A 26,312-nucleotide genomic window follows, 5' to 3' on the forward strand; every position below is an offset into this window, starting at 1 on the left:
TTCTGTCTGGTTTGTGCACATTTCTCACATAACTGTGTCAGTGTAGAACAACAAGTTGCAACCACCTCTGCTAACCTGAAAAAACAATGCTCCGGCTTTCTTTGTTTGGCCCCATAACAACTGTCTGTGGCCCCTTATCCAGTGGGAGGAGAAAGTTCTTTCTGTTCCTGGATCCTGTGCTATGGCTGTACACTCCCCAGATTCCATTACAGGTCCTTTATGGACTTCTCTGCACAAGCCCCACTGCTATTATAGTTCTGCTACCTCACTAGCTCTGGCACTACCATGACTGTATGGGTAATAATATGGAGGAAGCAGGACCGCAGTACTATGCTGCAAAGTACATGTATTGATACCATACCTTTCTTACGACTAAGTCCAATGCACTTTAGTGCACTGTTGTGTTTTTAACACTTGCACTTTTTTGCACTTTGGAGACACAAAGCAAAGGATTCAATAAAAAAATCAATAAATGAACTTTGTAGCATAGAGCTGCTGTCCTGTTTCCTCCATTCTCTCTGTATTATTATTGGTGCTATGGACACCTTGCCCTGTCACACCTGCACATGCTGAATTCTCAAAACTTTCATAAGTCTGCACTGGTCCCAGTTACCCATATGGCTCCTATATAGACATGGCTGAAAAATCCCAGTACTGTTCTAGTTATGCACTACTGGGCCCCTGGTACTGTTACAGCTATAGTTCTGCACTACTGGGCCCCTGGTACTGTTTCAGCTCTAGTTCTACACTACTGGGCCCTGGTACTGTTACATCTCTAGTTCTGCACTACTGGGCCCCTGGTACTGTTACATCTCTAGTTCTGCACTACTGGGCCCCTGGTACTGTTACAGCTCTGGTTCTGCACTGCTGGGCCCCTGGTACTGTTACAGCTCTAGTTCTGCACTACTGGGCCCTGGTACTGTTACAGCTCTGGTTCTGCACTACTGGGCCCTGGTACTGTTACAGCTCTAGTTCTGCACTACTGGGCCCCTGGTACTGTTACAGCTCTAGTTCTGCACTACTGGGCCCCTGGTACTGTTACAGCTCTAGTTCTGCACTACTGGGCCCCTGGTACTGTTACAGCTCTAGTTCTGCACTACTGGGCCCCTGGTACTGTTACAGCTCTGGTTCTGCACTACTGGGGCCCCTGGTACTGTTACAGCTCTAGTTCTGCACTACTGGGCCCCTGGTACTGTTACAGCTCTAGTTCTGCACTACTGGGCCCCTGGTACTGTTACAGCTCTATTTCTGCACTACTGGGCCCCTGGTACTGTTACAGCTCTAGTTCTGCACTACTGGGCCCCTGGTACTGTTACAGCTCTAGTTCTGCACTACTGGGGCCCTGGTACTGTTACATCTCTAGTTCAGCACTACTGGGCCCCTGGTACTGTTACATCTCTAGTTCTGCACTACTGGGCCCCTGGTACTGTTACAGCTCTGGTTCTGCACTGCTGGGCCCCTGGTACTGTTACAGCTCTAGTTCTGCACTACTGGGCCCCTGGTACTGTTACAGCTCTGGTTCTGCACTACTGGGCCCTGGTACTGTTACAGCTCTAGTTCTGCACTACTGGGCCCCTGGTACTGTTACAGATCTAGTTCTGCACTACTGGGCCCCTGGTACTGTTACAGCTCTAGTTCTGCACTACTGGGGCCCCTGGTACTGTTACAGCTCTAGTTCTGCACTACTGGGCCCCTGGTACTGTTACAGCTCTAGTTCTGCACTACTGGGCCCTGGTACTGTTACAGCTCTAGTTCTGCACTACTGGGCCCCTGGTACTGTTACAGCTCTGGTTCTGCACTACTGGGCCCCTGGTACTGTTACAGCTCTAGTTCTGCACTACTGGGCCCCTGGTACTGTTACAGCTCTAGTTCTGCACTACTGGGCCCCTGGTACTGTTACAGCTCTAGTTCTGCACTACTGGTACTGTTACAGCTCTAGTTCTGCACTACTGGGCCCCTGGTACTGTTACAGCTCTAGTTCTACACTACTGGGCCCCTGGTACTGTTACAGCTCTAGTTCTGCACTACTGGGCCCCTGGTACTGTTACAGCTCTAGTTCTGCACTACTGGGCCCTGGTACTGTTACAGCTCTAGTTCTGCACTACTGGGCCCCTGGTACTGTTACAGCTCTAGTTCTGCACTACTGGGCCCCTGGTACTGTTACAGCTCTAGTTCTGCACTACTGGGCCCTGGTACTGTTACAGCTATAGTTCTGCACTACTGGGCCCCTGGTACTGTTACAGCTCTAGTTCTGCACTACTGGGGCCCCTGGTACTGTTACAGCTCTAGTTCTGCACTACTGGGCCCTGGTACTGTTACAGCTCTAGTTCTGCACTACTGGGCCCCTGGTACTGTTACAGCTCTAGTTCTGCACTACTGGGCCCCTGGTACTGTTACAGCTCTGGTTCTGCACTACTGGCCCCTGGTACTGTTACAGCTCTAGTTCTGCACTACTGGGCCCTGGTACTGTTACAGCTCTAGTTCTGCACTACTGGGCCCCTGGTACTGTTACAGCTCTGGTTCTGCACTACTGGGCCCTGGTACTGTTACAGCTATAGTTCTGCACTACTGGCCCCTGGTACTGTTACAGCTCTAGTTCTGCACTACTGGGGCCCCTGGTACTGTTACAGCTCTAGTTCTGCACTACTGGGCCCTGGTACTGTTACAGCTCTAGTTCTGCACTACTGGGCCCCTGGTACTGTTACAGCTCTAGTTCTGCACTACTGGGCCCCTGGTACTGTTACAGCTCTAGTTCTGCACTACTGGGCCCCTGGTACTGTTACAGCTCTAGTTCTGCACTACTGGGCCCCTGGTACTGTTACAGCTCTAGTTCTGCACTACTGGGCCCCTGGTACTGTTACAGCTCTGGTTCTGCACTACTGGGCCCCTGGTACTGTTACAGCTCTAGTTCTGCACTACTGGGCCCTGGTACTGTTACAGCTCTAGTTCTGCACTACTGGGCCCCTGGTACTGTTACAGCTCTAGTTCTGCACTACTGGGCCCCTGGTACTGTTACAGCTCTAGTTCTGCACTACTGGGCCCCTGGTACTGTTACAGCTCTGGTTCTGCACTACTGGGCCCCTGGTACTGTTACATCTCTAGTTCTGCACTACTGGGCCCCTGGTACTGTTACAGCTCTAGTTCTGCACTACTGGGCCCCTGGTACTGTTACAGCTCTGGTTCTGCACTACTGGGCCCCTGGTACTGTTACAGCTCTGGTTCTGCACTACTGGGCCCCTGGTACTGTTACATCTCTAGTTCTGCACTACTGGGCCCCTGGTACTGTTACAGCTCTAGTTCTGCACTACTGGGCCCCTGGTACTGTTACAGCTCTAGTTCTGCACTACTGGGGCCCTGGTACTGTTACATCTCTAGTTCAGCACTACTGGGCCCCTGGTACTGTTACATCTCTAGTTCTGCACTACTGGGCCCTGGTACTGTTACAGCTCTGGTTCTGCACTGCTGGGCCCCTGGTACTGTTACAGCTCTAGTTCTGCACTACTGGGCCCCTGGTACTGTTACAGCTCTAGTTCTGCACTACTGGGCCCCTGGTACTGTTACAGCTCTAGTTCTGCACTACTGGGGCCCTGGTACTGTTACATCTCTAGTTCTGCACTACTGGGCCCCTGGTACTGTTACAGCTCTAGTTCTGCACTACTGGGCCCCTGGTACTGTTACAGCTCTAGTTCTGCACTACTGGGCCCCTGGTACTGTTACAGCTCTGGTTCTGCACTACTGGGCCCCTGGTACTGTTACAGCTCTAGTTCTGCACTACTGGGCCCTGGTACTGTTACAGCTCTAGTTCTGCACTACTGGGCCCTGGTACTGTTACAGCTCTAGTTCTGCACTACTGGGCCCCTGGTACTGTTACAGCTCTAGTTCTGCACTACTGGGCCCCTGGTACTGTTACAGCTCTGGTTCTGCACTACTGGGCCCCTGGTACTGTTACATCTCTAGTTCTGCACTACTGGGCCCCTGGTACTGTTACAGCTCTAGTTCTGCACTACTGGGCCCCTGGTACTGTTACAGCTCTGGTTCTGCACTACTGGGCCCTGGTACTGTTACAGCTCTGGTTCTGCACTACTGGGCCCCTGGTACTGTTACATCTCTAGTTCTGCACTACTGGGCCCCTGGTACTGTTACAGCTCTAGTTCTGCACTACTGGGCCCCTGGTACTGTTACAGCTCTAGTTCTGCACTACTGGGCCCCTGGTACTGTTACATCTCTAGTTCTGCACTACTGGGCCCCTGTACTGTTACAGCTCTGGTTCTGCACTACTGGGCCCCTGGTACTGTTACAGCTCTAGTTCTGCACTACTGGGCCCCTGGTACTGTTACAGCTCTAGTTCTGCACTACTGGGCCCCTGGTACTGTTACAGCTCTAGTTCTGCACTACTGGGCCCCTGGTACTGTTACAGCTCTAGTTCTGCACTACTGGGCCCTGGTACTGTTACAGCTCTAGTTCTGCACTACTGGGCCCCTGGTACTGTTACAGCTCTAGTTCTGCACTACTGGGCCCCTGGTACTGTTACAGCTCTAGTTCTGCACTACTGGGGCCCTGGTACTGTTACAGCTCTGGTTCTGCACTACTGGGCCCCTGGTACTGTTACATCTCTAGTTCTGCACTACTGGGCCCCTGGTACTGTTACAGCTCTAGTTCTGCACTACTGGGCCCTGGTACTGTTACAGCTCTGGTTCTGCACTACTGGGCCCCTGGTACTGTTACAGCTCTGGTTCTGCACTACTGGGCCCCTGGTACTGTTACATCTCTAGTTCTGCACTACTGGGCCCCTGGTACTGTTACAGCTCTAGTTCTGCACTACTGGGCCCTGGTACTGTTACAGCTCTAGTTCTGCACTACTGGGGCCCTGGTACTGTTACATCTCTAGTTCAGCACTACTGGGCCCCTGGTACTGTTACATCTCTAGTTCTGCACTACTGGGCCCTGGTACTGTTACAGCTCTGGTTCTGCACTGCTGGGCCCCCTGGTACGTTACAGCTCTAGTTCTGCACTACTGGGCCCCTGGTACTGTTACAGCTCTAGTTCTGCACTACTGGGCCCCTGGTACTGTTACAGCTCTAGTTCTGCACTACTGGGGCCCTGGTACTGTTACATCTCTAGTTCTGCACTACTGGGCCCCTGGTACTGTTACAGCTCTAGTTCTGCACTACTGGGCCCCTGGTACTGTTACAGCTCTAGTTCTGCACTACTGGGCCCCTGGTACTGTTACAGCTCTGGTTCTGCACTACTGGGCCCCTGGTACTGTTACAGCTCTAGTTCTGCACTACTGGGCCCTGGTACTGTTACAGCTCTAGTTCTGCACTACTGGGCCCCTGGTACTGTTACAGCTCTAGTTCTGCACTACTGGGCCCCTGGTACTGTTACAGCTCTAGTTCTGCACTACTGGGCCCCTGGTACTGTTACAGCTCTGGTTCTGCACTACTGGGCCCCTGGTACTGTTACATCTCTAGTTCTGCACTACTGGGCCCTGGTACTGTTACAGCTCTAGTTCTGCACTACTGGGCCCCTGGTACTGTTACAGCTCTGGTTCTGCACTACTGGGCCCCTGGTACTGTTACAGCTCTGGTTCTGCACTACTGGGCCCCTGGTACTGTTACAGCTCTAGTTCTGCACTACTGGGCCCCTGGTACTGTTACAGCTCTAGTTCTGCACTACTGGGCCCTGGTACTGTTACATCTCTAGTTCTGCACTACTGGGCCCCTGGTACTGTTACAGCTCTGGTTCTGCACTACTGGGCCCTGGTACTGTTACAGCTCTAGTTCTGCACTACTGGGCCCCTGGTACTGTTACAGCTCTAGTTCTGCACTACTGGGCCCTGGTACTGTTACAGCTCTAGTTCTGCACTACTGGGCCCCTGGTACTGTTACATCTCTAGTTCTGCACTACTGGGCCCCTGGTACTGTTACAGCTCTGGTTCTGCACTACTGGGCCCCTGGTACTGTTACAGCTCTAGTTCTGCACTACTGGGCCCCTGGTACTGTTACAGCTCTAGTTCTGCACTACTGGGCCCCTGGTACTGTTACAGCTCTAGTTCTGCACTACTGGGCCCCTGGTACTGTTACAGCTCTAGTTCTGCACTACTGGGCCCCTGGTACTGTTACAGCTCTGGTTCTGCACTACTGGGCCCCTGGTACTGTTACAGCAGGGAGATTTGCTCTGGGGCTGAGGTGGAGCAGCGAAAACAACAGGCACTAGATTTCCTCTCACTCTACCGGCTCCAAGACGAGAATTCAACTCTACAATCTCGCGAGAATAAGACAGAGACGTCACGTGACTGACAACGCCCAGTAAGAACGCCGTAACCATAGACACGTTAAATCGTGCGTGCAACGTCATTCCGTTCGCGGCGCCTCCTGTTCCAGTACAAGAGGGTAAGTCACTGCTCTCGGAGAGAGGTCACCATGGTAACGGGGAAGGTGTTGGCTCATAGCTCACCTGCAGGCGCTAAATATAGCGGCCCGCCCCTTTGTGTCTGTTCTTCCCCCTGTAGGGAATCTCCCCGTGTGTGCGACACTTCTGTACATTTACCCACGTGTCTACCTCACCTCTCTATAGCCACGCCCCTCTTGCTTCTCATTTGTCTCTTCCAAACGGACAATTATAACTTGTGTTTCTATATCCCACTTAATACAGAGCTCCCCCTTCTGAGCCACTCCCCCTGTGTCTGTTCCACCCTCCCCCTGCTGAGCCACTCCCTCTGTGTCTGTTCCACCCTCCCCCTTCTGAGCCACTCCCTCTGTGTCTGTTCCACCCCTCCCCCTTCTGAGCCACTCCTCTGTGTCTGTTCCACCCCTCCCCTTCTGAGCCACTCCCCCTGTGTGTGTTCCACCCCTCCCCTTCTGAGCCACTCCCCCTGTGTCTGTTCCACCCCTCCCCTTCTGAGCCACTCCCCCTGTGACTGTTCCACCCCTCCCCCTTCTGAGCCACTCCCCCTGTGTCTGTTCCACCCCCTCCCCCTGCTGAGACACTCCCACTGTGTCTGTTCCACCCCTCCCCCTGCTGAGCCACTCCCTGTGTCTGTTCCACCCCTCCCCCTGCTGAGCCACTCCCCCTGTGTCTGTTCCACCCTCCCCCTTCTGAGCCACTCCCCCTGTGTCTGTTTCACCCCTCCCCTGCTGAGCCACTCCCCTGTGTCTGTTCCACCCTCCACCTGCTGAGCCACTCCCCTGTGTCTGTTCCACCCCTCCCCTGCTGAGCCACTCCCCCTGTGTCTGTTCCACCCTCCCCCTTCTGAGCCACTCCCCTGTGTCTGTTTCACCCCTCCCCTGCTGAGCCACTCCCCTGTGTCTGTTCCACCCTCCACCTGCTGAGCCACTCCCCCTGTGTCTGTTCCACCCTCCACGCTGCTGAGCCACTCCCCCTGTGTCTGTTCCACCCCTCCCCCTGCTGGACACTCCCACTGTGTCTGTTCCACCCCTCCCCCTGCTGAGACACTCCCACTGTGTCTGTTCCACCCCTCCCCCTGCTGAGACACTCCCACTGTGGCTGTTCCACCCCTCCCCCTGCTGAGCCACTCCCCCTGTGTCTGTTCCACCCCTCCCCCCTGCTGAGCCACTCCCCCTGTGTCCTGTTCCACCCCTCCCCCTTCTGAGCCACTCCCCCTGTGTCTGTTTCACCCCCTCCCCTGCTGAGCCCACTCCCCCTGTGTCTGTTCCACCCTCCACCTGCTGAGCCACTCCCCCTGTGTCTGTTCCACCCCTCCCCCTGCTGAGCCACTCCCCCTGTGTCTGTTCCACCCTCCCCCTTCTGAGCCACTCCCCCTGTGTCTGTTTCACCCCTCCCCTGCTGAGCCACTCCCCCTGTGTCTGTTCCACCCTCCACCTGCTGAGCCACTCCCCCTGTGTCTGTTCCACCCTCCACCTGCTGAGCCACTCCCCCTGTGTCTGTTCCACCCCTCCCCCTGCTGAGACACTCCCACTGTGTCTGTTCCACCCTCCCCCTGCTGAGCCACTCCCCCTGTGTCTGTTCCACCCCTCCCCCTGCTGAGCCACTCCCCCTGTGTCTGTTCCACCCTCCCCCTTCTGAGCCACTCCCCCTGTGTCTGTTTCACCCCTCCCCTGCTGAGCCACTCCCCCTGTGTCTGTTCCACCCTCCACCTGCTGAGCCACTCCCCCTGTGTCTGTTCCACCCCTCCCCCTGCTGAGCCACTCCCCCTGTGTCTGTTCCACCCTCCCCCTTCTGAGCCACTCCCCCTGTGTCTGTTTCACCCCTCCCCTGCTGAGCCACTCCCCCTGTGTCTGTTCCACCCTCCACCTGCTGAGCCACTCCCCCTGTGTCTGTTCCACCCTCCACCTGCTGAGCCACTCCCCCTGTGTCTGTTCCACCCCTCCCCCTGCTGAGACACTCCCACTGTGTCTGTTCCACCCCTCCCCCTGCTGAGCCCACTCCCCCTGTGTCTGTTCCACCCCTCCCCCTGCTGAGCCACTCCCCCTGTGTCTGTTTCACCCCTCCCCTGCTGAGCCACTCCCCCTGTGTCTGTTCCACCCTCCACCTGCTGAGCCACTCCCTCTGTGTCTGTTCCACCCCTCCCCCTGCTGAACCACTCCCCCTGTGTCTGTTCCACCCCTCCCCCTGCTGAGCCACTCCTCCTGTGTTTGTTCCACCCCTCCCCATTCTGAGCCACTCCCCCTGCTGAGCCACTCCCCCTGTGTCTGTTCCACCCCTCCCCTTTCTGAACCCCTCCCCCTGTTTTTGTTCCACCCCTCCCCCTGCTGAACCACTCTCACTGCGTCTGTTCCACCCCTCCCCATGCTGAGCCACTCCCCTTGTCTGTTCCATCCCTCCCCCTGCATGGCCACTCCCCCTGCAGAACCACTCCCACTGTGTCTGTTCCACCCCTCCCCCTGCTGAACGACTCCCCTTGTGTCTGTTCCACCCCTCCCCCTGGATGGCCACTCCCCCTGTGTCTGTTCCACCCATGCAGAGCCACTCCCCCTCCCATCTTTGAAAACATCCTTCCCGGTATGTGACTCATGAATGTCCCTATTTATAAGTTGTGTGAGTTGTGGATAAAGAATAAGCACTTGTCTCTCATTGAGCCACAATGTTCCTCTCTAGATCAGGGGTCCGTGTGAGATTGATAGAGTGTGTTTTACTTGCCCTTTGCTCGTCTCCTGCAGGACGAATGGCCGGGCTGTGGAGGGCGTATCAGAGGCTGCTGGGGGCACATCCATGGAAAGTCCAGATTGTGACAGCAGGTGAGCTGACCAATAGGAGTAGAGATGCTGATCACTTACCTCTAATAGTGCCCCACGGTGCCTGTACTGATGCCACAAAGCTATTCACTCCCCCAGGCTGGGGGTCTCGGGGCAGAGAGACAGAGCCCTGGTCTTGTTGCCTCTCTTGGCCCCCACCAGCCACAGGCCCAGGAGTTTGCCCCCCAGCACTGGTACTGGAATGTCACGGGGCAAAGTATTTCTCTCCGCTACGTGGAAACTGATTTCCTGATGCAGAATCTGTATTTTTGTATTTTTATTAAGGAGCTTTTCCTTTCAGCCGGGTCAGGACTTTATTTCATGTCTAAGGACGAGGCTCAGTTGGAGTTTTGTGTTGGTTGTGCCCCATGTGCCACCTGACAGCAAGTATAGAAACATGGCACTTAGTCATCAGCCACACATTACTACTCACAGAGGGTTCCCCACACTAAATGCCCCTGATGTGGCAGTGGCAGGAGGAGCCACACCCACTAATGACAGATAGGGGCGGCCCATGTGCTCCAGAGAGGGGTGTATCTACAGCAACTAAACACTGCATTGGTTCTGTCTTGTTTCTAGGGTCCCTAGTGGGGGTCGGTGATGTGATTTCCCAGCAGCTGTTGGAAAGGAAGGGCCTGAAGGGCCACAGTATAGAGAGGACTGTGAAAATGATGGGAATTGGGTTCTGCTTTGTGGTAAGTGATTCCTGCGTGCCCCCTCATACCCTTGCTCTGCCCTCATCATTTCTTGCCCACCCCCGCTTCCTAGCCTTATATAGAGCACATACACTATGTATAAAGCCTGTCTCCATATAAAGATGGGACTTTGTATTCCTGGGAGATCCTCGGTTGCAGTACCACTTCTCACCACCATCAGCCGGTGGCCAGTGTTTCCCATAGGAATGCATTAGTACAGGGCCACCATCTGGTTGGTGAATGGAATAACACCAGATATGGCAGGGCCCTTACTTTTATTGGCTGACTGCTACAATGAGACTTTTATAGAAACAATTATTCAGCCCTGCTACATTGTCTCCTGCATGTGCCTCTTACTATTGGCCACTAGTAGTTACTTGGGCTTCTCCCCTCAGGGCCCTGTGGTTGGGGGCTGGTACAAGATTCTCGATCGCATAATCCCGGGGAGCGGCAAACCTGTTGCGCTAAAGAAGATGCTCCTGGATCAGGTAAAATTACAAAGTGCACACTGTCATGTTAGCTTTGCCTTCCCTATCCTTCTGTTACACACGTGTGCATGCAGAGTCCTCCTCTCAGCTCTTACATTTGCCTCCCCTATCCTTCCTTCTGTTACACACGTGTGCATGCAGATTCCTCCTCTCAGCTCTTACATTTGCCTCCCCTATCCTTCCTTCTGTTACACACGTGTGCATGCAGATTCCTCCTCTCAGCTCTTACATTTGCCTCCCCTATCCTTCCTTCTGTTACACACGTGTGCATGCAGATTCCTCCTCACAGCTCTTACATTTGCCTCCCCTATCCTTCCTTCTGTTACACACGTGTGCATGCAGATTCCTCCTCGCAGCTCTTACATTTGCCTCCCCTATCCTTCCTTCTGTTACACACGTGTGCATGCAGATTCCTCCTCTCAGCTCTTACATTTGCCTCCCCTATCCTTCCTTCTGTTACACACGTGTGCATGCAGATTCCTCCTCTCAGCTCTTACATTTGCCTCCCCTATCCTTCCTTCTGTTACACACGTGTGCATGCAGATTCCTCCTCTCAGCTCTTACATTTGCCTCCCCTATCCTTCCTTCTGTTACACACGTGTGCATGCAGATTCCTCCTCTCAGCTCTTACATTTGCCTCCCCTATCCTTCCTTCTGTTACACACGTGTGCATGCAGATTCCTCCTCGCAGCTCTTACATTTGCCTCCCCTATCCTTCCTTCTGTTACACACGTGTGCATGCAGAGTCCTCCCTCTCAGCTCTTACATTTGCCTCCCCTATCCTTCCTTCTGTTACACACGTGTGCATGCAGAGTCCTCCCTCTCAGCTCTTACATTTGCCTCCCCTATCCTTCCTTCTGTTACACACGTGTGCATGCAGATTCCTCCTCGCAGCTCTTACATTTGCCTCCCCTATCCTTCCTTCTGTTACACACGTGTGCATGCAGAGTCCTCCCTCTCAGCTCTTACATTTGCCTCCCCTATCAGTCCTTCTGTTACACACGTGTGCATGCAGAGTCCTCCCTCTCAGCTCTTACATTTGCCTCCCCTATCCTTCCTTCTGTTACACACGTGTGCATGCAGAGTCCTCCCTCTCAGCTCTTACATTTGCCTCCCCTATCCTTCTTTCTGTTACACACGTGTGCATGCAGATTCCTCCTCGCAGCTCTTACATTTGCCTCCCCTATCCTTCCTTCTGTTACACACGTGTGCATGCAGAGTCCTCCCTCTCAGCTCTTACATTTGCTTTCCCTATCAGTCCTTCTGTTACACACGTGTGCATGCAGAGTCCTCCCTCTCAGCTCTTACATTTGCTTTCCCTATCAGTCCTTCTGTTACACACGTGTGCATGCAGAGTCCTCCTCTCAGCTCTTTGCATTCTCTATCTTCTTGGCTGCTAGACATATACACATACAGAGTCTGCATGCACCTCTTACAGTCCCTTATGATCACATAAATGGATGATACTCAGCACTTGTATACGTTGCAGTATGTCAGTGAGTAAATTCCTTTCTGCAGGTTGCGTTTGCTCCTTGTTTCCTCGGCTGTTTCTTGTCCATTGCCAGTGCACTGAATGGCCTCTCTGGGGAGCAGATCTGGGGGAAACTAAAAAGGGTAAGTTACGCACTCTAAGGGGACCCCGTCATTCCATATGTATATTTATTAGTCAGAGATCCTGATGAATGAGTAAATGTGCCACTTTATAGAAATGCTCCTCAAATTTTGCTTTCTTTCTAAAAGAAAGATATATACCTTCCCAGAATCCCCCTGGCTCATACAGGCTGCTGATTCTCTCTAGCACTGAAAGGGTTAATAGCATTTCTCTATACCTTCCCAGAATCCCTTGGCTCTTAAAGGCTGCTGACTCTCTCTGACATTGAGAGGGTTAATATCCTTTCTCTAAACCTTCCCAGAATCCCCTTGGCTCATACAGGCTGCTGATTCTCTCTAGCACTGAAAGGGTTAATATCATTTTTCTATCCCTTCCCAGAATCCCTTGGCTCTTAAAAAAGGCTGCTGACTCTCTCTGACATTGAGAGGGTTAATATTCTTTCTCTAAACCTTCCCAGAATCCCCTTGGCTCTTAAAGGCTGGGAGTGTGAATGTAATTGGAAGTAGTAGGGGGACACGGAGGGGCATATTGTGAGTGGGGAGCAGAGATCCCCCCATATATTGAGGAATTCCCCTGTGATATTTGGGTCAGGGTGCAGCTGCATTAAGACATTTAATTTGGGAGGAAGATCACTGAGTAAAGAGAGAGGGTGCGGGGTGAGCAGGGAGTTGCGCTGGTGACGTCACAATCTCTGCCTTTGAACATGGAAACATTAAACAGAACAAATAGGGGTCACCAGAAACCATTAGTCGTGCAAACACTGGGGGATCCGCCAGCCGATTGTGTGCGACATCACAACAAGATCAACAGGGCTGCGGGGAGTTGTATTAGCAAATAAATGTGCCCACACACTGGAGGTAATGGCATCTCTTTACATGGGGATTTCAGGCCAAATATATCACAATTTATATTAAAATTATCGTTTATTAGCAATAATAATATCTAACAATATATTTCCACAGTGGCTGTTCGTATTAATGTAATGGAAAGCTTTGCTCTTCTCTGCACTGCTGGTTCTGACTATGTACCAATGAAACACTATAGCAATACTCAGCTTTCCTGAAGCCCTGACTTTCATTCCCACAATGCCTTGCACCCCTCTGTGATTCTCCTACAGTAAATGACAGCTCATACAGCAGAGCATCATGGGAATTGGAGTTGTTTCAGAGTTGGGCAGATTCTCCGTCTGCTCTTTATCTGCCCAAACATCTTGTCAGCTTGGCCCATAATGGGGCAGAGGGGTAATTATTTGATTTAATAATACAAATCATGAATGACCTAATAATGTCTCTCCCGCAGGATTACAAGGACGCCCTGATAACCAATTATTATGTAAGTTCTGCCCCCTGTGTATGTGTGACATTATGTAGCCCCCTAATCTGTGCCATTCTATCCCATACCCCCCTTTATTTATGTCCTGCCTTTTACTTTCTGCCCCACTCAACTTACATTTACCCCCTGCTCTCCTCACCCGCGGCTCATTCTTTTCCTACAGATCTGGCCGGCCGTGCAGGTTGCCAACTTCTACTTCATCCCGTTGTATCACAGGTACAGGGGTGCCACCCTATACACAGGGCCATTCATTACTGTAGGCCGGGATTAAAGGAGAAGCAAAACTACTGAGGCAGATTATTGCCAATAGATTAGCCACAATTAGGGATGCACCGAATCCACTATTTTGGATTCGTCCGAATCCTTCGTGAAAGATTCTGACGAATACCGATCCGAATCCTAATTTGCGTATGCAAATTAGGGGTGGGCAGGGGAAAACAATTTTTACTTCCTTGTTTTGTGACAAAAAGTCACGCAATTTCCCTCGCCGTCCCTAATTTGCATATGCAAATTAGGATTCAGATTCAGTTAGACGGGCAGAAGGATTCGGCCAAATTCAAATCCAGCTGAAAAAGGCTTTATCCGCAACCGATTCCTGGATTCGGTGCATCCCTAGCCACAATAGTGAAAGTTATAACACTATATTTATTTTGCAGAATGTTTTACCATATCTGAGTAATCAGCTCTAGAAACTCTCTCTGTTTAGGATAGCAGCTGCCATATTAGCTTGGGGTGACATCACTTCCTGCCGGAGTCTTTCCCTGCTTACTTAAGGAGGGGAGGGAGAGAGGAGCAAACTGTGCATGCTCACGCCTGGGGCAAGGAGGTTTAAGCTGAAAACAGTTAGTCTGATACAGAAGCCCATGAGTACACAATAGAAGGAAAGAAATGTGCTGTTTGACAGAGGACTCAGAGCAGCATTACTTTGAGGGGTTACTGGTGTATTTATATAGATCTTTCTGACCTTACTTACTTTTAGCCTTTCCTTCTCCTTTAAATGGGCACATGTGGGCTGGGTTTAAATGGCTATAAGTGGGATGGGCTTATATGGCTATAAGTGGGCTGGGCTTATATGTGCCGCTACCTGTCATATATGTGTCTGTAGAATCAGTGACACACAGGTAGGTGCTCTGGTTATGGGTGAATAAGACTCTCTGTTCTCCCGCCCCAGGTTGGCCGTTGTACAGTTCGTTGCCATAATCTGGAATTCTTACCTGTCCTGGAAAGCCAATAAATCCTGATGGTGCGTGTGGGGCCCAACAAGAGGGACAGTTAGTGCCTTGAATGTACAGACTCAACTGATCTCGGGTCAGGACCATGTGATCCCTCCAGTCCAATCACAATAACTCCTGCCCTGGGATCTTCTACCTCCTCTCTAGTTGCAATAAAGGCTTTGTCTATATGTGGCCCCTTGTCAATCGTGTCTGGGCCCCCCTGGGTCACATCATATACCTGCTCTTTAATCTTGATTTTCAGCCTCTCAGATGTGTATTAGGAAGGGGTACTACTATGCACCTCACTCCCTGCATTCCCAATGTGAAGCGAGTTCTGCCCAAGTATCTGCAGGATATGAAACGCGTGAGGCTACCTCCATGTCTGCCAAATATACATCAGTTTTCTACACGTCTGTCTGGAAGACTCTCTTCCCTACTCCACTTCCATACAGCTTCCATACAGCATTACTTGTGCCCCCCATGCACCATTCACACACACATAGACAGGGGCATATGGGGAGCAGACTAGAGATAGAGGGGGTATAGGGTGCAGATTGTAGGGAGAGGGGGATATGAGGAGCAGACTGTAGAGAGGGTTGATATGTGGAACAGACTTCAGGGGGAATATGGGGTGCAGACTGTAGACAGGGGTGATATGTGGAACAGACTTTGGGGGGATATGGGGAGCAGACTGCAGAGAGAGGGGCATATGGGGAGCAGACTATAGAGAGGGGTGATATGTGGAACAGACTTTGGGGGGAATATGGGGTGCAGACGGTAGAGAGAGAGGGGCGTATGGGGTGCAGACTGTACAGAGGGGTGATATGTGGAACAGACTTTGGGGGGAATATGGGGTGCAGACTGTAGGGAGAGGGGCATATGGGGTGCAGACTGTAGGGAGAGGGGCATATGGGGAGCAGACTGTAGAGAGAGAGGGACGTATGGGGTGCAGACTGTACAGAGGGGTGATATGTGGAACAGACTTTGGGGGGAATATGGGGTGCAGACTGTAGAGAGAAGGGTGTATGGGGTGCAGACTGTACAGTGGGGTGATATGTGTAACAGACTTTGGGGGGAATATCGGGTGCAGACTGTAGGGAGAGGGGCATATGGGGTGCAGACTGTAGGGAGAGGGGCATATGGGGAGCAGACTGTAGAGAGAGAGAGGGATGTATGGGGTGCAGACCATACAGAGGGGTGATATGTGGAACAGACTTTGGGGGGATATGAGGTGCAGACTGTAGGGAGAGGGGCGTATGGGGAGCAGACTGCAGGGAGGGGTGATATGTGGAACAGATTTTGGGGGGGTATGGGGAGCAGACTGTAGGGAGGGGGATATGGGGAACAGATTTTGGGGGGGTATGGGGAGCAGACTGTAGGGAGAGGGGATATGTGGAACAGATTTTGGGGGGTATGGGGAGCAGACTGTAGGGAGGGGGGATATGGGGAGCAGACTGTGGGTCTTTGCTGTATATGAGAAGAGACAGAGCAGCAGGTGGGAGCCAGTGTTGGTGAGAGATGGGTGTTTGGCTGGGGGCACTGGGCTGACACAAGGGGGGACGTGGAGGTGCTCAGGTGTGACACTAATGAGCCGTAATTGTGGAATTAAAGCCACATCCAGGAGCTGCTGGGAATCCGTCTCTGCCAGTTCCACTAATGACTCTGTGCCCACGAGAAGCTTGTGTTTGTTGTTCTTCCTGAGAAGCAGGAGGCTCACCCCGTGCCAGCTGGAACTAAATGGCGACTCAGAGCAGAGACTGGTATTGCGACTGCCACGTGTGTGAGCTAATGGCCATCTGTGCAATATGCCACTGTGGGACCAAAATGTTCAATGTTTATCCCCTGTGTGAGTGGGTGTGGGCCCCGGTGTGAGGTCTGTGGGTATTTATCCCCCCCAACGGAGAACCAAACCCTTTTTATTAAAATCCCCTACCCCCCATAGACCCCCCTCCCTGCTCCCCCCAGCCTAGGTGTTACCCCTGGTAAATGCCCCTAACTCTTCACTTGCCCCTCGTTGCAGTTACAGGGCATCAGAGTTCACGGACGCCATCTTCTTCTCTTCGGATCTTCCGACGCTTCAGCAATTTCCGTGGCTTTCGTCGCAGTTGATCGGGACAGAAGATCGTTCTAACTGCGCATGTGCCGATACCCCACTCTCTTCCCGAAGATTAATGAAGAGAATTAAATGGCGCTTGTGAACTCTGATGCCCTGAATCTGCAACGAGAGTTAGGGGCACTTACCCAGGGTTACACCTAGGCTGGGGGGGGTCTATGTAGGGTATGGGGGTAGGGGATTTTAATAAAAAGGGTTTGGTTCTCCTTTAATGACTGGGCTGCTGGGAGTTGGTCTGTTACTGGTCGTTCTCATTCTGTAGGTAACTTTAAGGTGGAACTAATTGGGTTGGGGACTGATTCCTGGCACAGTGCCATAGTGATGTCACTTAGCGGCACCTCAACCCCCCCCCAGTGACCTTGGCCTGTATGAGCCGGTGGCTAATTGTGTCGGCCTGAGAGATCTCATCACTAATCCCCCGAGCAAAGCAATTACCCAAACCACAAGGAGCTGCTCCTGGTGCCAAATGTAACAGCAGTGACGGGAGCCGAGTCAGTAATGAGGGGCGACATCGCTGGGTAATTCATCTCATGTCCCACATCAGCCACAAATTAGTCCATTAGGAGAGACACAGGCCGGCAACTCTGTGTAACTGGCAATTTCATTTGGCTGAAGGCTTATGAATGAATCTCATACTGTCCCCTCGGCACATGCCCCCTGTTTAGGTATGGCTGCCTGGGACTGGCACTCACCCCCTGGATTCCCAATGGGAAGCGAGTTCTGCCCATGATTAAGTATCTGCAGAACACAAAACGTGTGAGGCTACCTCCATGTTTAACAAATACACATGGAGATATGGGGTGCAGACTGCAGAGACAGGGTATGGGATGAGACTGTAGAGCAGAGGTCCCCAACCTTTCTTACCCGTGAGCCACATTCAAATGTAAAAAGAGTTGGGGAGCAACACTAGCATGAAAAAGTCCCTTGTGGTGCCAAATAAGGGCTGTGATTGGCCATTTGGTAGCCCCTATGTGGACTGGCAGCTACAGGAGACTCTACTAGGCAGTATAATTAGTTTTTATGCAATTAAAGCTTTCTTACAAGCCTGGAATTCAAAAATAATCACCTGCTTTGAGGCCACTGGGAGCAACATCCAAGGGGTTGAAGAGCTACATGTTACTCCTATGATACTGGTTGGGGATCACTGCTGTAGAGAGTGGGATATGGGGAAACGACTTTGGGGGGGTTATGGGGAGCAAACTGGGGAGCTTTGCTGGATATGAAATTAGGCAGTTCCAGGCAGTATTTACATGTGAGAGATGTCGGTGGGTTTTCATCTTGGAATCTGAACTGCAGACTCTAAGGGGGAACTTGCAGCACTGAGGGGCAAACGTGGGGGAGGAAAGGAGGTCACAGAGCAACCACTGGCAGGGGCTAGTGGAGTGGGGGGAGGAGAAGGGGCAGTGGAGGCTAATGAGGGAGGAAGGTTTGTGACAGTCAGGAGGGGAAGTAGGGGACAGAAGGGTAGAGGGCTGGTCCACAGTTTGTCCAAAACAGCGAATTCACCGTTTTGGCTGAAGATACTGGGGTGGAAAACTCTGAACTGGCGTGTATGGAGCAGACTGACTCTCGGAGCACCCTGGGGGCAGTGTCTCTAATACGGGTAGGGGGGTGCAAAGAAGGAAAAGGCAGGTTCTAGATATAGGGGATTCAATTATTAGAAAGGTGGATGGGGAATCTGCCGTAAGGCCCCTACATGCCCAACAGTCTGCTGCTTGCCTGGTGCTAGGGTTCCGTATGTGGTGGAATGAGTAGACAGATTATTGGGAGGGGCTGGGAAAGAATCGGTGGTTGGGGTACACATAGGTCTGTAAGCAAAATAGTCAGCACACCTTTTTTAAATCTTCTTTGTCTGGGTGTAAGTTCTCCAGTGACCACTTCCCACCAGAAAATGCAGCAGAGATTCGATATAAACAGCATTTGATATAAACAGCACCACCATATCTTGTTATAATAAAAATGCCTTTATTGCACAATTATAGGGCATTACCGTAACGTTTCAGTCCTCACTTGGCCCTTTTTCAAGCTAAACTGTCAAAACTTACACCACTATTTAAACTCATAGGGGTAAATTTATCAAAGAGTGAAGTTCCGCCACTAGAGTGAAATTCCGCCGCTCTCCATTCATTTCTATGGGATTTTGAAAAGCGTATTTATCAATGGGTGAAAGTGAAATTCCACCCTTTGATAAATACGCCTATAAAAATCCCATAGAAATGAATGGCGGAACTTCACTATAAACTTCACTCTTTGATAAATATACCTCTTAGCGCCATCTAGTGGACAATTAGTAAGAAATAACAATCATGTCAAACACATTATTACATCCCTTACAAACAGTAGCAATTTACAAAAAGTCCATCCAGTGAGAGGCGCAAACTGTGCAGGAGCACAAAGTTCATTTGTAACAGTAATGTAGGAAACCTGCAAAGAATCCAAGATAAAACCAGTATATAAGAACATTTAAAAAGAAACAGCTTTATCTAAAAATCCGTTTGAGATCATATTCTTTATTTAGACCTAATGGAGTTAATGTCTCCAATCTCAAACTGATCCAGAAGGCCTCTCTGTATAAAAGAGTTTTAATTCTATTTCCCCCACGGCATTTCAGAAGAACTGCTTCAATAACTTGAAACCTCAATATGTCCTGCTTCAATAATATGACCCACAATGTCTGGTTCCTTCTTACCAGTTTTAATCGCTGACTTATGTTCACGGATACGTTCTCAGATGCTTCTCGATGTTTGTCCCACGTAAGCTAAGCCACAAGGGCACTTGATGACATACACTGCATAGGTGGAAATGCATGAGAACCATATCGGGGTACACATAGGTACCAATGACAAAATTAGAGGAGGTGGTGAAGTCCTCAAAAATGGTTTTATTGAACTTTGTGTAAAGTTGAGGGTCGAGGACTTCCAAGGTAATTTTCTCAGAGATATTCCCTGAGCCACGAGCAACACTAAGGAGACAGCGGGAGCGTAGGGAGATTAATGTGGGGCTGAGAGATTGGTGTAGGGAGGAGGGTTTTGGGTTTTTGGAGAACTGGGCTGATTTCTCAGTCGGCTACAGGCTCTTTGCTAGGGATGGGGGCACCTCAATGATGATGGGGCAGCTGTTTTGGGAGAGAAGATGGCTAGAGGGTTGGAGGAGATTTTAAACTAGGTGTGGGGGGGGGAGGGTTCAGTAAAAGATTCAGTGGAAGACAGGTTAGATGAGATAGTGGGCAAAGAAAGGGAAAATGGGGGAGGAGATGTGGTTGGGGGTTAAGGATAGGGAGGAGCACATGTCATATGTTCAATATGGGACCAGTATTAAATGTATGTTTACAAATGCAAGAAGTCTGACTGGTAAAATGGGAGAACTGGAGCTGCTGGTGATGGAAGGAAAATATGATGTGATTGGCTGAAACATGGCTGAATGAGTCACATGACTGGGCAGTTAATATCAGTGGCTATACTTTGTTTCCAAAGGATAGAGGAGGAGGGGTATGTCTGTTTGACTATGAAGATTTTCATTCATAACTTGAAGACGGAAGTATACAGGAAACCCACTCATACGGATCAATAAATGTTTGATTCCCACCATCCCCTGGAACATAAACTGGGGGTCATTAGAACTCTGCACCACCGGGCGGAATGTGTGACAACTGATACAGAGTCCAAAGACAAAGAGCAAAAACATCTCAGAGGAGCTTTGAAAGTGTGTGGCTCCCAGACTGGGCCTTTGTCAGAACAGCAGTAACCAAGCCCAACAGGAACACCAATAGAAATAACCACCCGGAGACACATAGTAGTGAATCATAGTCATCCCATATGTAACTGGAGTGTCAGAGAAACTCAGGAGAACAAACACCACATCCCTGTATCTAATATAAGTAATTCTAAAAAAATGTGCGGTTATGATTGGATTAGTGGAAGAGTTTATATGGCCAGAACTTCCCACACCAGTCAGTTGTACTGAAGAAGCTGCTCGGATGTGAAACGTCTTCATTGATTACTCAGCAAGTCCACTTGTTATAGGTTTACTTATACTAGATAGGTCTGTCTGTTTGTTAGGCAGGGTTTAAATCTAATATAAAGGAGGAGCTGATGTTAGAAAATAAGACGCAGAAGTCTTATGGGTGGAGTTCTTCACCAATTGTAAAGAGTCCAGCAAATTAATTGTAGGAGTCACTATAGACCCCCTAATGTAAGTGACGAGGAGGAGACGAAGCTCCTGATGCAAATAGAAAAGGCTGCTAGTTTGGGTAAAGTAATGATAATGGGGGATTTTAATTAGCCAGATATTGACTGGAGCAACAGTACTGCCAGATCAGTTAATGGGAACAAGTTTATAAACTGTTACATGACAATTTTATGGCACAGGTTGTTGAGGAGCCAACCAGAAAAAATGCTATTGTGGATCTAGTGATCTCTAATGAGCCAGAACTTATAGCAAATGTGCAAGTCATTGAACCCCTGGGTAATAGTGACCATAATGGACAGGAACAGGAACGGTTGTTATTTTAACTGATATTAAATCGTTACTGTTCTCACTTTATTCCCTTAAGAATATAAAGAATATAACCACTGTCATGTTACACATGCATTATTTGTTTCAAGGTTTACATCTGTTGTCCCCTCTGATCTCTGTCTGTTGGTTGACTCCACTTCTCCGGTAGTTTATGCTAGGCTCCATTTTGAATTGCATGTATGTTGCTAGAGTGGATCATATTATAATATTTTAAACTATCCGGATGTTCACTGCTGTCAAGATCCTCACAGTTTGGAAATAAACTACTCAACGATCTTCAAGGTGCCGTCCCGATTGAGTTCAACTGTCTGCTGACATTCCTGAGGTTGTAAATTATTGCTATCTGAAGATCACACTTTCATTGCTTAGAAAGGGAGGCAGAACAACCACTATAATAAATGTTGTAAAACAGCAATCCGGAAGGCAAAGATAGGAAATGAGGAGCGCATAGCAGCAGAGGCTAAAACTAATCACAACAAGTTTTTTTCAGCATATTAGTAGAAAAAAGATGTGGGTTGACAGTGTTGATTTTTTAAATAATGGTACCAGTATGGTTGTAACAGATACAGAAAAGGCAAATGTGCTAAATCAGTTCTTTTTTTCAGTGTATACAATAGAGGAGACTGAGTTCCCAGACTTACTTCATAGCTGCATTGTTGGCTCAGCTCAATCTAGTCAGTGGCTGACTAGATTCATAAATAATTCATAAAGCTTTACTAAAAATTAATGTAAACAAGGTGCCAGGGCCAGAAGGCATACACCCCTGGGTTCTAAGAGAACATAGTTTAGTTTCAGACCAGCCCCTATTTATGATTTTCTTAGACTCGCTTTCATCTGGTATGGTGCCTATGGATTGGAGGAAAGCTGATGTCCTTCCTATATGTAAAAAGGGATTTCGATCTCAGTCTGGCAATTATAGGCCAGTAAGTCTGACATCCATGGTTGGCAAATTATTTGAAGGCTTGTTAAGGGATCACATTCAAAATGTTGTCCTAGTGAATGACATTATGAGCAACAATCAGCATGGCTTTATGAAGGATAGGTCATGTCAGACTAATTTGGTTGCATTTTATGATGAGGTAAGTAAGATTCTGGACAGTGGGGGGAGGGCAGTACATATGATGTATTTGGATTTTTCCAAAGATACTGTGCCCCACAAACGACTGCTTTCTAAACTAAGGTCTGTTGGGCTTAATGAAGTCGTTTGCACATGGATAGGAAACTGGCTACAGGATCGGGTACAGAGGGTGGTTGTTAATGGGACATTCTCTACTTGGAGTAAGGTTCTTAGTGGGATCCCTCAGGGCTCAGTATTGGGGCCACTTTTATTTAACTTGTTCATTAATGACTTAGGGGAGGGGATTGTAAGTAATGTATCAGTGTTTGCAGATGAGACAAAACTATCAGCCCAATTAATTCCATCCAGGATGTGGCACTTGCAACAGGATCTTGACTAACTGGCAATCTGGGCAGCTAAGTGGCAAATGAGATTCAATGTTGATAAATGTAAAGTCATGCACCTGGGATGTAACAATATCCACTTATAGCCTTAATGGGACTGCACTAGGCAAATCCATAATGGAGACGGAGCTTGGAGTCCTTGTAGATAATAAACTTGTCTGTAGCAAGCAATGCCAGTCAGCAGCATCAAGGGCAAATAAGGTCTTGACTTGTATTAAATGGGGCAGAGTCACGGGAGGAGGGGGTCCCACTGTATAGAGCACTGGTAAGGCCCCATCTAGAATATGCCCTACAGTTTTGGTCTCCATCACTCAAACAGGACATTATTGTATTAGAGAGGGGACAGAGAAGGGCAACTAAGCTGGTAAAGGGAAAATCTTAGCTATGAGGAAAGACTGGCCAAATTGGGGATGTTCACGCTGGAGAAGAGGCGCTTAAGGGGAGATATGATAACTATGTATAAATATATAAGGGGATCATATAATAATCTCTCTAATGATTTATTTACCAGTAGGTCTTTCCAGCTGACACAAGGTCACCCATTCCGATTAGAAGAAAAGCTAAATATTGGGAAGGGGTTTGTTACAGTGAGAGCTGTGAAGATATTCTTGCAGTAAAATACTTTGCTCTCACAAGTGCCGTCACTGACCCCTGTTCCCCCCATGAGCAGTTAAAGGACAAACAATAGCTGGGGGTGAATTGTCACATTATACATTTGTCAGATACAATGAGATGTGGGAGGGGGGTAGGGAGAGGTCCGTGTTGCTGTAGGGCCTAAACGTCGCCCTGGTACCTCCATATCTGTGTTGGTGCCAGAAGCAGCAGTGACAGGGATAGAGGCGCAAAGCTGTGAAGTGCTGGCGTGTGAGGCTGACGGGTGCTGACGGGTGCTGATGGGTGCTGATGGGTGCTAATGGGTGCCATTATACATCTGTCTTGGTTTCATGACACACTCATTGTATCCCTCCTGCTGCCCAGCTCTGAGCACCCAGCACCCGTCATGTCTCACTTGTGCCATTCTCAGGTGACAAATAGACAAATAGGTTTGAGCTCTGCCCAAAATGAACAAACAGGGGCTTGTACAGTCGTGTGTGTGTCATGTGTGTGGACTCATGGCTCCCCTGTGACCCCCAGCCTCCCTCTCTGGCCACTGCACTATTATTATGGCCCAGATGTGATACAGGTACAAATTGGTGTAACACACGTCAGTCAGACTTTTGCTTTCAGTGTTGTAACTGCACTAGATCAGTCAGTTAAAGGGGAACTTCACATTTCAAATTCTTTTGCCTTCCCTGAAAGACAATGTAACTGTGAGCACCTTCTCATTGTACATTGTGTATTTTATACATTCATATTGTCAGTGTATTGTAGTGTAAGGGGAGGTAGAACTTGGTGTCCCAGCACTGACAGTGTCCGACTGGGACACCAGAGGCCCACCCAAAAACCTTAGACCAGGGCCCCCCAAAGAACCATAGACCAGGGGCCCACTCTCAGTACTATTATTGTTCTTATTATTATTGGTCTCTATTCTTTACATACTATGATCTATTATTCCATCTATTTAGCCTCTTTTTCCTCAAAGAAATAGGAAATGGCCATGAAATAGGCCAAATGTTTTGAAGCAGGAGGGGCCACTGACACCTGGGCCCACCGGGACTTTTCCTGGTCTCCCTGTGGGCCAGTTCGACGAAGAGACTGACATATTTTGGGGTGTTTCTGGACATTCACTAATAATCCTATGAACAGAATTGTAGCCCCTGCTGCTGTGCAACCCCCATATTTAGTACTGACATAGCAACAAGTCTAGATATTCCAGGTACATTAACAGTCGGGATTGAGCTGGAATTTCCTGTGGTTGCCACAATAATGGGCATAGTAACGGGCGTTGCAGTTACTTCTCTGTTTCTAATAAATATGCCCCATAATTCCAAACATCTTGGATTGACAGGTACTAATATAAGGATGGATTACCATGGCCAAGTGGCACTCGCCCCTCACTACTCAGACTCAAAATAACAGGAATCTGAGGAGGGCAAGTTATCAATAAATGATCATAAGGTCATGCTCTCAGTCTCTCTGTCCCCCATCTGTCCTTCTATGTTTCTCTCTCTGCCCCCCGTCCCCCCTCTCTCTCTGCCTCCCCTGTCTCTCTCTGTCCCTCTCTTTCTCTCTCAGTCGCATACCTCACTGTCCCGTTTTTAGAGGGACAGTCCCTCTTTTGACAGCTGAACCCGCAGTCCCTCGTTTGTACTGGAAAGTCCCAAATTTCTCTGCACTGAACAGCCAGAAAAAGAAACAAAGTTTCTAACAATGTTTCTAATTGGCTTTTGGCAGAGAGCCCAGAACAGCCACAGCAGAAGAAAAGATACTTTTGTAACAATTTCTAGATAAGCAAATAAGTAATTGTAACAATATAAGATAACAGGTCTCTTGGGAGAAGTTAGACTCACAGCTTAAAGGGCAATTCTCCTTCATTAACATTACATTAACTGTAATAACTGGGGAAAAAAAACACAGAAATATGTTCAGACTTTCATAACCTACAGATTTTGTAAAATGAACATGGTAATTTGGGGGTGTGGCCACAAAAATGGGTGTGGTCAAAAATTGCGCCGCGCTATCCACAGCAACTTTTTTGTCCCTCTTTTTATTTCCAAAATGTTGGGAGGTGTGCAGTCTGACCTCCTCGCTGTTACTCATTTCGGTGTGTATGTGGGAAGTCTAGTACAATAGTTTATGGGGTTTAGCAGTTGGGACTATTATAGTGGGGTGGTGAGATGCTGGAGTACCCCCAAATCAGGAAGCACCCACACTTTCAATACAAGGATTAATGGGGCAGAACTTGCTAAAGGGCATTGCCCGAAACAATGAGTCAACTCTGCCCAATCAAATAGCAGATATTTATTTAACTCTGCAATTCCCTGATTCCTTAATATACTGTTATCCCAATGGGACAGAGGGACAGAGAGAAGGAATCATCTCTTGCCACAACTGCCATAGAAACACCCCCTAACCCCAAATACCTACCCCCTGCTGCCCCAGTGCCCACTAACACTGACTTCTGTTTGTAATGACAAAAGCTGATTGGAACTGGCAGAGAGAAATGACACTCAAATACAACTGGGACTCACAGGGGGACAGAGACAGAAAGCAGAGAGTATATAGAGAGAGAGAAATAGAGTTAAATAGAGTTAAAGGGACAGAGAGAAAAATAGAGTTAAATGGACAGAGAGAGAGAGAAATAGAGGTAAATGGACAGAGAAAGGAATAGTTAAAGGGATAAAGAGAACAATAGAGTTAAAGGAGAAAGAGAAAAATATAGTTAAAGGAACAGAGAGAGAGAGAGAGAAATAGAGTTAAAGGGACAGAGAGAGTAATATGGTTAAAGGGACAGAGAGAGAAACAGAGTTTAAAGGACACAGAGAGAGAAATAGAGTTAAATGGACAGAGAGACAAATAGAGTTAAAGGGACAGAGAGAGAGAAATAGAGTTAAAGGGACAGAGAGAGAGACATAGAGTTAAAGGGACAGAGAAGGAAATAGAGTTAAATTGACAGAGAGAGAAATAGAGTTAAAGGGACAGAGAGAGAAACAGAGTTAAAAGGACAGAGAGAGAGAGAGAGAGAGAGACAGAGACAGAGAGAGAGAGAGAGTTAAAGGGACAGAGA

At 49.2% G+C, this 26,312-nt stretch overlaps 1 protein-coding gene across 2 annotated transcripts; it reads left to right on the forward strand.

Moving 5' to 3' along the window:
- The first annotated feature begins 6,249 nt into the window (after positions 1-6,249).
- On the forward strand, positions 6,250-14,744 carry mpv17.L (mitochondrial inner membrane protein MPV17 L homeolog). Of its 2 annotated transcripts, XM_041563696.1 has the most exons (8): positions 6,251-6,392; positions 9,141-9,218; positions 9,795-9,910; positions 10,306-10,398; positions 11,917-12,012; positions 13,310-13,342; positions 13,506-13,558; positions 14,514-14,744. In XM_041563696.1, exons 2-8 carry the CDS (start codon positions 9,146-9,148, stop codon positions 14,581-14,583), a joined length of 534 nt encoding a protein of 177 aa, XP_041419630.1. In that variant the 5' UTR covers positions 6,251-6,392; positions 9,141-9,145; the 3' UTR covers positions 14,584-14,744. The 2 variants fall into 2 exon arrangements, with proteins under 2 accessions (XP_041419631.1, XP_041419630.1); XM_041563697.1 differs by lacking the exon at positions 13,506-13,558 and having other exon boundaries at positions 6,250-6,392.
- The last annotated feature ends 11,568 nt before the right edge of the window (positions 14,745-26,312 follow it).

Source organism: Xenopus laevis, chromosome 5L (genome assembly GCF_017654675.1).
Source record: "Xenopus laevis strain J_2021 chromosome 5L, Xenopus_laevis_v10.1, whole genome shotgun sequence".
In the NCBI taxonomy this organism is placed as follows: domain Eukaryota; kingdom Metazoa; phylum Chordata; class Amphibia; order Anura; family Pipidae; genus Xenopus; species Xenopus laevis.

Bases quoted from the DNA above. Each gene is read 5' to 3' on its own strand.
- mpv17.L (XM_041563696.1), top strand. From the start codon at position 9,146: ATGGCCGGGCTGTGGAGGGCGTATCAGAGGCTGCTGGGGGCACATCCA. The intron at 12,013-13,309 runs GTAAGTTACGCA...TCTCTCCCGCAG, and splicing joins TCTGGGGGAAACTAAAAAGG to GATTACAAGGACGCCCTGAT. The intron at 13,559-14,513 runs GTACAGGGGTGC...CTCCCGCCCCAG, and splicing joins TTCATCCCGTTGTATCACAG to GTTGGCCGTTGTACAGTTCG.